General features: G+C 31.9%; 1 protein-coding gene across 2 annotated transcripts in view; it reads left to right on the forward strand.

Moving 5' to 3' along the window:
- Positions 1-14123, forward strand: part of LOC118186724 (cellular tumor antigen p53-like) — a 128309-nt gene that overhangs the window by 96554 nt on the left and 17632 nt on the right. For both annotated transcript variants that reach the window (XM_085814925.1, XM_085814926.1), the window contains 3 exons: positions 16-121; positions 2840-2964; positions 12343-12443. In XM_085814925.1, coding sequence (XP_085671051.1) covers positions 16-121; positions 2840-2964; positions 12343-12443 — 332 coding nt within the window. The remainder of the gene's footprint in view (positions 1-15; positions 122-2839; positions 2965-12342; positions 12444-14123) is intronic.

Below are 14123 nucleotides of genomic sequence, written 5' to 3' on the forward strand. Positions count from 1 at the left end.
GATTCTAAATTTTAGCTGGACAGGAGTTTTCCACTTACCTATACAAATTTACTTGTTTTGGATCATGTGCAGGTGGACCTAATAGGCGACCCATGATGGTTGTATTTACCCTTGAAAAACAGTGAGTATTTTTGTAGCTCTTGGAGAAAATTTGCTCATTTAAGCTATTCAATGCGAATACAAGTTTTGTTCATACATAAGTGTTTAATATAGGGTTACTCAACCAGGGAGGAATTCCCAGCTTTAGAGGGGGGATTTCATAATTTCAGAGAGGTAACGTTTGGATTTTGGCACATGAATGAAGATGCTCTTTCATGAGATTAAGAGATAAATTCTTCAGGAAGATCCTTTGATATGATGCTTTGCTAGTTGGCTTTGCAAGCATGTGAAAATCCTGGGCATTTATCCCAGCAATATTCAGAAGACTGAAAAAGGTAGCACAAGGCCATCTCCTTGTGATTCTTGAAACTGAATAGGTTGCATATAATTTATTGATAGTTTCAGTGTTGTTCACTAAAATTTCATCAATCATATGCAGTCAATAGTCGTTAATCCGGACTCGCTGGGACTTCGGCGTTTCCGGATTATAGATCATCAGTTTAAATCTGGTAAGATGGCATGCAGAAATTATAAAATTAAAAATATGAAACCGTAATTTATGAAATAAAGAACAATTATGATATACAGAGTATCAAAAGTTACAAAAAAAAAGCTTAATATTTATTTGTTTACTTTATTATACATTTCTTTCAATGTAAGTTGTTTAAGTTGCTTCGTTTTATATGATAATACTTTCTCTCTAATTCTATAAACAAACATAATTTCTTGTTCAGTTACAAAGTTCCGCTGTTCAAATCCTATAATTGCTGTGTCGAGAATACCGAGTAGTTTGTCAATCGAAATTTTTTAGTTTTCAATAACCTCCGTGTCACTTTCTTCACTATCAGAAGGAAATTATAATGACGAGGAATTTGATTTAAATCATATCAAAGACTGAGTACATCGAAATGAAATACTACATTTAGTAAACAATTATAAGCCAAATAAAATAAAAACATCTGCCCTGAAGATAAGGATAGTGCTGACAGATCAACTTCCAATTAATTGCGCGCCCCACACAGCGTTAAAGATAAACAGAGTTTAGATAAACAAATGTTAAAGTTTAGATAAACAAAGGATATGCCTTTATTCATTTTTTGCAGCAATTCCACTTTTTGTTTAATGGACTCCGAAACACTCTTTTGCTTTGAAGATCCGTTACATATTAGTAAATATAAATCGGAAATTCTATTTGACATAATCGAAAGTTCAAGCTTACTTTAAAAAAATTGCTCTACCAGTCTGCAAAAAATAATAAGCCGGATCTATTCGAAGATTAAGGAACAACGCAATCTGCAACATTAACTGAATTGGATAATTTTAGCTTAGCTTATACCATCCGTTATACATTAAACGCGCATGCGTAAAAGTATTTTGCGCATGCGCACATGCATATTCGCAATTAACGACTTTTGACTGTATATATATATATATATATCAGTTATTTTAAAAAAAGGATCCTATTTCATCCTCTGTAACCTTGGCAAGACAAGACAGCTTAGGCCGGGTATTCACAATATTCATCTTTGAGCAGTTTGCAAACTTCTCTTTTCAGCACGTGGAAGATTTATTCTTACCAACATAGAACATATCATCATCTTTTTTCCTCTTTGTATCATTATCATCCAAATAAGTTGTTCAGATTCACTACTCATATTATTGAAACTACTCTTCTGCCCTTGGTTGGCGGAATTTCTCACCAAAAGAAATTGCACGGTGCCATATTATTGTGTAATTTTTTGTCTACATTTCGAACTAAAATGTCTGCAAAAAAAATGTTTTTTGCATATGCAAAAACCACCTTAACACACAATTTATGCCAAAAATCCGAAACAAAACTTTAGATGGCAAAAAAAGTTTCTAACCAAAAATATTTGGCAAGAATCCATGTGCACAGCGATCTGTTTTAACCCTTTGACGTGCACGATATTATTTTTATAATTTTTTTAACTAAAAACTCTAGAAAATGAATATTATGATCCTAGAGACAAATAATATATGAATTTTAAAAAATTACTCTTGCCCATTGTTCTGTGGGTGGTGGTTGTATTGTGAAACCATCGCGCGTCTAGGAGTTTGAAACTTACCTAGGTAGTAGGGGGAAAACTTAGCTTTCTCCATGCGCGTTTCCAATAAATGACGAAATTTACGAATTTAAAAAAAAAAAAATGTATGTAGGAATTACATAATATATAATTTTTTTACATTATTTTACAAAGTAAATTGTCAGGAAAAATTTAAAAATAAACATTTATGTAATTTTTCTATAGCAGTGAAAATATAAGTACCTACATAATAAGGACGTTTGGCTAAATGGATTAAAAAACTCAATAAAATAAGGATTTCGACTATGCGTAATGTATGCTTTACGCACGCGCATGTTGAAAGAAATGTTTAATGAAGTAAACAAATAAATATTAAGCTTTTTTTTTTTGTAAATTTTGATATCCTTTAGATCATAATTGCTGTTTATTTCATAAATTACGGTTTCATATTTTTAATTTTATAATTTCTGCATGCCATCTTACCAGATTTAAATTGATGATCTATAATCCGGAATCGCCGAAGTCCTGATGAGTCCAGATTAAAGTCTTTTGACTGTATAGTATCGGTATTTCTTCCCAGATCTCATGTAGAAATAGCGTTTCAATTTTCTATGTGGTCTGTATTAGAATACTATTTTTATTGTCTAGTTTTCTGATTTTTAGTATTTATGTACTGAATAGTGATTTTCATTTAGGGGGCAGGTCATTGGTCGCAGAAGACTTGATGTAAAGATCTGTGCTTGTCCTGGACGTGATAAAAAACTTGAAGAAATGTCATGTATGACATCAGAGAATAACAAGGAATCAACATCTACATTTGGTAAATTTTTTTGTGTTATTTTCTGATTGAAGTCAAAATGGGCATTGTTGTTTATATTACATTGGTTGTTATGTAATCATTATATTCTTATTATTTGTTGGTATATTTGCATTGCCCTGGAGTCATTTAAAAAAATATAAAAATATTAATAAAATCATAAAGATATATATGAGTAAAAATTTATAAGTAAGTAATAGATCTTTTTTCTGGAGAATGAGTGTTTGAAACTTTCTTCGTATGGCAAAAGATAACATGAATGTCATCATCCGATTATTATTTTTGAGAAGTATAGTTTTCCCATTTATGTGCATCTGAAAAGTGTATGTGCTTTTGTAATTTTAAGATTGGAAGGTGTTTTCACATGTACCAGTAAGCCCCATGTAAAAAGATTAGGTTATTTTGAATATGATGAAGCTACAAGTGCTGTCTGCCTAAGAGGAGGGAGGACTTTCTGAGGTAAACTGGCTCGTATATATGGGGAAAACCAACCATGTAGCCAACCTGTTCATTTTGGATGGGACTTAAATGAGGTTGAATTGCCGTGAATGATAAAGCATGACTTCGTCTTGTTTACTTCATTCAGTTCTTCATTCTGTGTAGGTCCCAGATTAAGCTCACTTTGTGCCTCTGTCACACTCACTATACTATAGTAATCACAGTATTATATTATAGTGAGTATGACAGTTACACCAATGATCTTGGTCAAAATAAATGAAATAGTGTACCTCAAAACTAAAAGTATACTGATGGCTCTAAAGCCAATAAGCTGATGTCTTTCTCAGTGTGAACATTGGTTGCTCACTGGGGTGCCCCAGAACCTCTTCCTGCAACATCCTGTAGTGTAAAATTAGAATGCATGAGTAGTTATTGCAATTAAGCCTGTGGTGTAAGCACTGAGCACCACAGGTGATGTGGTTGTGAGTACTGAGTTTTGATATGATTAATTTTTGTGTTGATGTGCATCAGCATGCAGGCAAGCCTAGTTGAATCTTTTGTTCTATTATGGAAGCACTATAGTATGAATTAAGTCATTTTTTGTTTTTACCAGATAGGATGAGGTGTGAATTCTTGTCACACTCAGAGATCATCAGTGCAAACCCGGTTTTTAACACGGTAAACTCTTGCTGAGCACAGATTTTCAGATCATGATTTTGCTCGTACACTGTATGTTAATTGCTTTCATTTCGTTTGTCTAATGCTAAAATTCCATTTATACACAGTTCAGCTTTCATTCACAAATTCTGAATACTTGTTGGCATCAGTTCTTGCCAGAAGTTATCAACAGTTTTAAAGGATTTCTCTGGATTGAAAATGAAGCCAAGGAAATCATGCAAACTGCAAAAGTAATTGATGACAAAGAAGTTTCATATATGAAAGAAGGAAAGGACCGTACAAAGTTAAAATATTAATCAAGAAATGACTGTTGAAGAACTGGATAATTTTTCTTATGTTAGTGAAGGTAGTGATAATGAAGAAATAAAAGTGCCTTTAACTCTGAAGAAGTTAAATGAATTGTTAAAAGTGATGCATAAACTGCCTGATTTTGCAATGGAGATTGAACCAAATGATGAAAGAAGAGGACACTTTAGGAGCGGTGAGAAAAACTCTGCACTCCTTGTTGCAGAACTTATTGTCTTAAGCCAGGGGTTAACAACCTGCGGCTCTTTTGATGTAAACTTGCGGCTCTCCAGTTCCATATGGAAAAACTAATAATTTGTTATCAAAACCCTTAAAAAATAAGAAAATATATTTTTAAGTACCTAATTTCTCAATAGCTTATATTTTCATAATCGTTAATTATGCATAACATGACCATGATGAGATAAATTTGAACCATTGTTACTGTACTGTTAATTTAAACTAGCTCCGCCGTCAGCATGGCAGCTGGTAAAAAAAAAAAAAGAAAACTGAAGAAGAAAACCGAGAATTCAATCAGGATTGAGCGTAGTCGTTTGCATTCATATACAACACAGATGGCCTTCCGAGTTCTTTCATTTGCTGTAGGGTTGCTATTGCTCTCAGGACAAATTCTTGTGAAGAAGATATAGCAAATGCTCGTGCAAAAATACCTGGAAGACGATGGAATCGATATAAATAGAATCGTTTCGATAGCAACTGATAGAGCCAGAAGTATGACAGGAATGCATAGAGGGGTAACATGATAAAAAAGTAAACCATGAAATTCTAATGTTTCACTGTGTAATTCACCAAGAAGCGCTTTGTGCCCAAACATTTCCAGCCGAAATAGTTGAGATCATGAACTTGGTAATTAAGATTATTAACAGCATTTTGCAAAAGCACTCTACCATCACCAGTTCAAAGATTTCCTTGATAGATAACCAGTTTTCTGACCAACTTCTGCACAATAAAGTGTGATGGCATTCCAGAGATAACTTATTGCAACGTTTCACTTTGTGCTTGAGTGAAATAAAAACATTCCTCAATGAAAAAAGCATTGACCATCCCGAATTGGAAAAAGACAAACCGCTGCAGAACTTCTACTTCGTGGTAGATATACCACAATGAAACTAAATGAACTAAATGTAAAACTGCAAGAAAAGGGCAACCCAGCCTACGCCTTGCTTGAAGAAGTAGTTTGTTTCGAAAACTAATTACTTATTTTTGTTTAAGACATGGAAAGCGGTAAATTAATTCATTTTAAAAATCTAAAGTATATCGCAATGAGACCAATGCGACTATTGACACAAATTACTTCAACTTAGCTTTAAATAACATGAAGGATGGATTTGCTGATTCGAGCAATTTAAAACAAACAAAAGTACTCTTGTGTTCATAGTAAGTCCTCTCAACGCAAATGCAAATGATATCAACAATGAGGCATTTGGAATTGATGCTGGATCGCTTCAAATGCTACTGCTATATTTGAAAACCAAAGACTTGTGGAGTGGCAAGTTCTCAGAACTCAAGAGCAAGTTGGAAGAGTTGGAGGTCCAGAAATGCATGCACATCGAGCAGCACAAGAGGACAGCTCTAAAAGAAATTCTGTGAGTTGAGGCCCTCATATTTGGGACATGGTATAGTCTTCTAGAATGGTACAGTGAGGTGAAGAAGTTGGGATATGGAGTACTGACAATCTTTAGGTCGACATATTCGTGCGAGCAAGCGTTCTCTTGCATGAATATAATAAAATGTAGCGTTTGAAGTCAACTGAAACTTACAACAAGTTATAAGCTAGATTTAGTCAATCATTCAAAAGCCATGCAAATCCAGTGTTCCAATTGATGTAACTATCTATATTTGTGTTTACATATATATGTTATTCCGTATTAAAAGCCGTTAATTTGAAGTCAAAAATCAGATATATATAAGCAAAACTATAACATTGAAATGAAACGTTTTAGTGGCTCTTTAAAACCTGGGAAATTTTGTAAATTGTAACTTTTGGTTCTTCCATTTCAATAGGTTGCCGACCCCTGTCCTAAGCAAAAATAACCATCTCCTTCCCCCCCAAAAAAAAATATCATTAAGTATTTATAAAGCAATTGCCCACCAGAGACCGAATGGTAAAGTGACTGAACGAACGCTCGTAGTTCAGTATGAGGTTTGAATTCCAGCAAGCAGGTTGGCTGCATGGGCATTTTCATGGTTTTTCCCTATGTCTATTTTGCTATACGGACCATTTTCCCTTAGAAAGTCCTCCATGAAGACATCCGTCCTGATAGGCAGATAGACTTCAACCACTTTGCTGTAATTAAATAAACCATACTTAGAGCGGTAATCAAAATCCTTTTGTTTATCTTTCAGTTCACATTTTTCGCTTTAAAATATAGCAATATGTAGACTTGTTTAAATTATACATGCTTTCTTAATTTGCATTATAGTTAAGATGTTTTTCTCTTGGGAAGTTATCGTTTTAGAATACGATTTTGCAATATGTACAATGCATCAATTACATAACCTTGTCATATTTCTCGGTCAATTGCAAAGTTTCATTGCTTAAGTTCTGTAATTTTTTTATTTCAAATTTCTACTAAATTGTCAACTGACTTTTTTTTCTATACTCAACAATTCCTGTCATTTTCTTCACTATCTGTGGTGATATTTTCTGAATTTAGAACCATATTGCAACTTCTGTCATCTGTTAGTTGATTGATTATTGGAGCATTGTCATCACCATGAATGATTATCCATTGATTATCCATCTTTTATTATCTTCATTTATTACTACTATTACACATGTTTTCACAATTCCATTAATTGGAAAAGTTCTCTTTTTATTTGTGGGGTCCGAAGACTTTTAAATTCATGAGGATAGTAAAACTTCTGCTGTACACTGTTGATGATGTATCATGAGATTTGAGATTGCAACTAAAGAAATGTTGCTCTGCTAGATTTTGTCATGCATCTCTCATGTTCCAAGGAAATTAAGCCTAAATTAGTTTACTTATTTGTTACACTAAACATCTATTATATTTGTTATACTAGCATGAAACAAATATGGGAATACCTGTTTGAGATTTATCCGAGTAGAATAGGTAGTTTCACTAAATCCAGCACTACACATTTTGCATCCCATTGCAGTCTCTGCAGCTCCTAAATTCTGCTGCCAGGAATCTCCGTGGATTCTAAAGATTTTGCAAATTCTTAATTTTATTGTTCAGTGCATCTCTAAATTATAAAAAAATTTGTCTCCTCTAATCCTCTAAATTCTTTGTGAGCTTATCTGAATAACAAGTGAGTTATTCTTGAATCGAACAGTTTTTTTTTTTTTTTTTCCCCTCCCTCCCATATGGAAAGAAATTTCTGTTAAATTTCTTGTCTTCACAGCACAGCAGCCTGAAGTCTGTAATCATTGCTAAGCACTGTGTCAACATAAAAGGTTACCATGCTGTTTAGTACTTCATTATTAATATTTTTTAAAAAAATAATTTTTTTTAGACATTGCTGCATGTGTCTTTGCTCAAGCTGCCATGTGTTAAGAGTTGTACGGTGGCAAAAGCTTTTTAAAAAAAAATGTTTGCAAAGTTAGTGTTGGGGATATAAGTTGCCTAGTAAGTGTAAAATCAGCGGTGGTTCAATCTAGAAGTTTAAAATCAGTTCAAAGTAGAATGTTGCACTTTTAGAGGTATGCAAGCAAAAAGGTGGCTATACTACCAATTTATTGATTATGCATATTTATGCTAATAAATTATTGTGTTTCTTCAAAGTGGAGGTATTTTATTTACTTCTGAAGTGAAGCTAAATGTCACAGCCCTGTGCATTCATATCATGAAAAAACATAAAATGCACTTACCTAATGCATTAAGCATACAAAAACAGGATTTGTACAGTCTTTAAGAGTCCTTAAAAGTCGTAAGGTTTTTTTTGGAATAGATTTTTGGTCTTTAAAGTCCTTAATTTCAAACAACTTCGTCAGTTGGTCCTTAATTTTAATCATCTGAAATTTCTGTCTGTTTTTATGACTGCTATTTTGAATGTGAATTAGCATTTTGGACAAATATTTTTGGCAATTCATTGATAAATATAGTTATCTTTTGGGTGGGCGAATAGATTTATGGATTATAATTTGTTCCTATTTCTAATGAAAATAGAGGGGCACTCAAGATTCTGAGCAAGAAGTGAAACATAAGCATTTCAAATATTTCATTTTTCTATAACAAAGAGCTCTTAAACAACTTTTCAGTTTTGGGATGTGAATTCTTTTATACATGGTTCTAAATTTGACAACTTACCAACACTTTGGCGATTTTTGAGATCAGTTTCTATAGAAAATTTTTAATTCCGAAATCTGGGAATTTTTCAACAATATTTTAAAAATATTATAGCATCAATGAATTTCATTAAAATAATGCTTATATATTGCAACTGTGTTCAAGAAATAACATTAAAATGAAACATTTTTATTTTTCGCTAGCATATTATAATGTGGCATTACTTTCCATTTTAGTGACTTATTTATATAGTATTTTGAATCTGGGAGGGGGGAAACAAGGAAATAAATGCTTAAATTGCATTTTCTTAAATTATGCTTTTAAGAAACAATTCTTAGCAAAAGCAAAATAGCTATGTAATTAATTAAAAATGCTTTCGTTTTAATTTTTTTCATGGTATGAGTTTTTCCCGTGTAGTTGTCACAATATACATCAGTTTTCTCTGTAAAATTAATTTTACAATTTTTCCGTCTAATTTTTTTAAACATATTTCTGGCTTTTTGCTTTTATAGAATTTCAGGATAATTTTTCTTTAGGATATTAAACATTGCAACTTAAAAAGTTTAGAAAGATTTGAAGGCAAGAGTTATAGACCCACGAATCTAGAAGATTCTCCAAAAATGTCATCATGGTATTAACACGCAATGGTTGTATTTTACAGAATGTTTTGAGATGAACTTTTATTGTTTGAAGAATTTTCAGAAAAACAATGAAAACATAATATTTGAATGTTTTACTTCTGATACTAGAGTCTTTTTCTTAACATGCTCTCCTTCCCATTGTTTTCTCTACTTTTCACTAGACACAAGCGTAGAAAATATCAGAAATGCTTCTGATCTTATCACATGTAAAAGCATTTATAGAAAGAAATTTTTCTATTAATAAAGAAATTGGAAACTGGTAATTTAAATGATTCATTTTATGCCTCTCAATGCATCATAAGTGGCATAGATAGGGTGGACCAGTGGAGGACATCTGATGGCTGATGCATTTAAACATATGAGATGGATCCTTTAAATTGTCAGTTTTAAATTTCTTTATTAATAGAAAAATTCCTTTTTGTAAATGCCTGTCCATGAGAGAAAATAATGTAAGCTTGTGTCTAGTGACATCCATTACCTGCTAATACCATCTTCTATTGACCCTGGGCACTGAAAATCCTAGCTATGACTCTGTGCATCATATACAGGGCTGGCACTGTGCATTTTTCCACCTGATGCAGTCTCTGTGGATCCTAAGTTTTGCTGCATAGTGCTTTCTTATATTCTAAAATTTTGCCATTTCTAGATTTTGTTGCTCGGTGTGTCACTAAATTCTAAAAATTCTACTACACAGGCTCTGTAACTGCCCCTTACCATATATCATTTCATATTTATTCTGAATGTTCATATTACAAAAGAAATAAAATTAGCACCTTTTCCTATACAATCTAAATGCATTTAGTTTTTTAGAATAACAGATATCTTTAATTAAATCCAAAAATTCTAAAATGAAGAGGAAGCGTATCAAAGAAAGAAACCGAATGCATAAAAGAGAAAGGAGATTTTTCTTCAAATATATGTACAGCTATTATTATGTAAATTAAGCAGTTGTTTATAATTTCAGCCTTTCCTATAATTTTTCCTTTCCATTTCCTGACCAGAAGCAAAATCACTTAGATAGGTTTTAAAGTAAGGCTTTTCGCCTGTAAGACAGTATTTTTTTCTGGCTTCCATTTGCACGCTGCATTCCTACCAGCTCTGGTAATTTGTAATTATTAATCTTTTGCATTATCGCTGCCAATATTAGAATTTGTTATGCATTACGACAAGTTACGAGTCATATTGTTATGGCGTGTTATACTGAGCCAGTGTAGGTTAAAATTGAAAGTGTGTAGTCTTTGACAACTAGACCTCATTTTTAGTTTGAATTTAACTGTTCCTGTTTAATTGGATCACCATAAGCTGTAGTTGATTTTGTTAGCATAAGAACATGCTTAAGGTATCGAGTCTTAGAGGTTTATTTAAACCTTTATTTGACTTTGTAGTTACTTTCAGACATAGCGATAATTTGCTTTATGTCTGTTAGGGGTTTTGGACTATTTAACTTTTATCATATCAAGTAAAACCTCATAGGTACATAGTCGAGAGACTGACAGGTTAGGAGTTTAAAAACGCAGAAACTAGTAGGAATATTGGTTTTCCTATTGAAACAAATTTCTAATTGTTAGAAAAGATGCTTAAAGAGAAGGAAATTGATATAAATTACCAGAATATCTGGAACGGCTTTATATTAAAAAGGTGCACAAATATCATTTAAAAATCAATGTCATAAATTACATGTATTTTAAATTGTGACTTGTTAATGGATTGATTTTAATTGTGCTTTTTTAACAAATATTTTTAAAAAATAAATTTAATAGTGGCCATGTAAATCTATTAGACTGAGGGTTACTAGCTAATTTAATTATTTGTACCTAACTGGTCACCCTTAAAAATTATCTGTGTGTATTAAAGTGACTTATTGCCTTTCACTAATCTTTACCATGATCAAAAGATACAGCACAAAAATATAAAACTTAATTCTTTGCATCTAGTGAGACTTAAAATAATACAAAACAACTTATCTCGTCTGGCTTTAGTGGCTTATTGGAACCTTAAAATATATTAACTGGGTTACAATCCCAGGAACTCTACATGAAGTTATGACACTAACTGCGTTAGACATGTAGAGCACAACTAATTTTAAAAACTTGCCAATCATGCCTACATCAAGCTTTCAGGTTTGTTCTGATTAGCAGGCCTCTCTGTAGGCAAGTAGCAGCAGTGGCAACAGCCAGTCTTCATGCTGATTATGATTTTTCTTCTCATTTTAACCTATGCCGTTTGATATAAAATCTACCTGCTGTATTTACTAACTCTTTAAACTGAGCAAGTACGGGACAAAATGAGACAAAGAAAAAATAAACATAAAACTACCTGCTAGTAAAACGTAAATAAAATGTAGTGATCTTCTTTTAACTATGTCTAACTATTATAAGGGTAAAATATTGAATGCTACCTGATAAATTTTATAAAGTTGATTTTATTCTTAAATTTATTTTATGTTTATTAACTTATTTTTAATAATAGTCATTCTACTTGTGGATCTAATTTATTCTTAGGATGGTATCACAAAAGTGCAGTTCAGGCATAGCCAATATCTTTAATTGAATTCATTTAGTTCCCATTTGTTTCATAGGTATTAATTTTTTTCGTTAATGGTTCTTAAAAGAACTTCATTTCCATGTGCAGAAATCTGTACAAACCCTGAAAAAGTCTTTTAAAAAATTTGCTAGTTGTCTGTATTTTAGATTATTCAGGGTGGTTGATGTCTGGGTTTCAGACATCAGAGAGTACTGTTTACCTTAATCATGTGATAAGAGTGAATTTCAGATGGTACTGTTTACCTTGTTCATGTGGTAAAAGTGAATTCATTCATTAAAGCAGATAGTAAGAATTAACTAATATATCAGTTATTAACCATCAGTTATTAAAATTTTACATGCCAAGATAATTTAGGTGAATACTGAAATAAAACTTAAAACAATATAAAATTCTACTCTAAATTTATGCATATAATAATAGATGCCATAAAAGATTTCATTAATTTTTTATTTTTTATTTATTTATTTTATTTATTTATTTATTTATTTATTATTATTTTCATTCTTCTGGAAATGTTTTAGAAACAGATGAATATCTTGCTCAAACTGAGAGACCTGCCAATTATCCTCCTGCAAAAAAAGCAAAAATGTCTTCAAACGAAGAAAGCGTTTACACTATAGCTGTGAGTATGAGAAAATAAAAAAATATTTTAAAGTGAATTTGTTAACATACCGTTAGGAAAACCAGTAAGCTTGTATTTGGTATATTGTTCAGTATATACAACAACACTGTATGTTTTACTTTGGCATTTCTGTTTTCCTTTGAATTTATATATATATATATTTATTTATTTTTATTTATTTATTTATTTTTTGGTGTGTGTGTGTGTGTGTGTAAATTTATGTAAATTAGTCCATGTGCAAAGATTGTTTTTAAGTTGCCATTTAGAATGCAATTACTTTCAAGTACACATTTTTCAATGTAGTCATTAGACATTATTAACCTTTGAATATAAAGTACTACAGTATGGAGTGAGTCATATTGTTTTGAAAGGACACTGCATTGGATACTGAAGATAAAGATATCTAATTTTAGCTACCTTTCACTCACGAGTCCGGCAGTGCGGGTTAAATCTTCAAAATAAAACTTCTATCGAGGGATGTTTCCTGTATTCATCAACAACATTAATGCATATTTATGCACAAATCACATTTATTCAACTGAAATAAGAAGAAGCAATGATATGTTAAAGATATATACAAGCACATAAGAGAGAGTAATAATAATAATAAAAAAAAGAGACAGATGTTCTTGGGCATGGTTGCCACAGGTTTGGCATTGCTAGGGTTACTAGAAGTGAGTTACAAAAGTTTTTTCCCCTCCCCACCTTTTCCCAAAATGCTTGATTAATATACAATAATCCCCTCTTTAATTATGCATTTGGAAAATGTTTGAAACTAGATTTAACTCGCTTCTTAATTTCAGAAATTTTGGCTTGGGCAGTGACTTGTGTGAAAATATCTGTAATCATAGAATTTATATTGCAGTATGTTATCTCAATTATTTTGTTCTATGCCATTTATCTAAAAAAGACATATTTAGAAATATGCATGGAGTTCATTTTTCCATGTTGGTTAAGAGATATTCTTGCTTTCCAGTCCTTCTCATTTGTCACTGCTCATTTTTCCTGGATTATAGATTCGCTGCTAGGGTCACGTCCAGTCTGGTTACGGTGGCTAGGTATAGTAAGGCTCCAATGGCTTGTCTGTACTTGATATTGTCCACTGGTGGAAAGACATCCTTTTCATTTGGATAAGAAGTATCTGTTAGTGTTTAAGATGGCTTGTGTATATATGGACACAAAATTGTCTTCGGTTTTTCTATTTCTGATTTTTGGCTCAGTAGGAACTTGTCATCTCTTTTGATGTTGATTCCTGAGTAGTTTCTGATTTCTTTTAAGTCTTTAGCTATGAAGAATTCGTTGAGAGATTTGGTTATTTTTTTTTTTTTTTATCTTTGCGTTTGCTTGTTATAAGGATGTCATATTGATATAGACAATAATCATTATTGCCGTACTGTGCAAAAAGGTTACTGTTCTTTAATACTGAAATCATGAACACTAGAATATCAGGAAATAAACTGATGAAAAGAGTGACAAGACTAAAAAGTAGCCCATTAAAATGAAAATCTTAATACAAAAAACTATTATAAAACAAAGAAATCTGATCAATGCATTTTTCTTGCAATATCTGGATGACAATTAATGCAAATAAAAAGCACACCATGTTTTAGTTTAAATTTTGACATAATGTTTTACTTTTCTTCAGCTGTGAAGATTTAAATATAAAGCAGTATGAAAAAT

The sequence above is a fragment of the Stegodyphus dumicola genome, chromosome 4, assembly GCF_044657685.1.
Source record: "Stegodyphus dumicola isolate Sdum_Otavi_A_Nest chromosome 4, ASM4465768v1".
Classification (NCBI taxonomy): Eukaryota; Metazoa; Arthropoda; class Arachnida; order Araneae; family Eresidae; genus Stegodyphus; species Stegodyphus dumicola.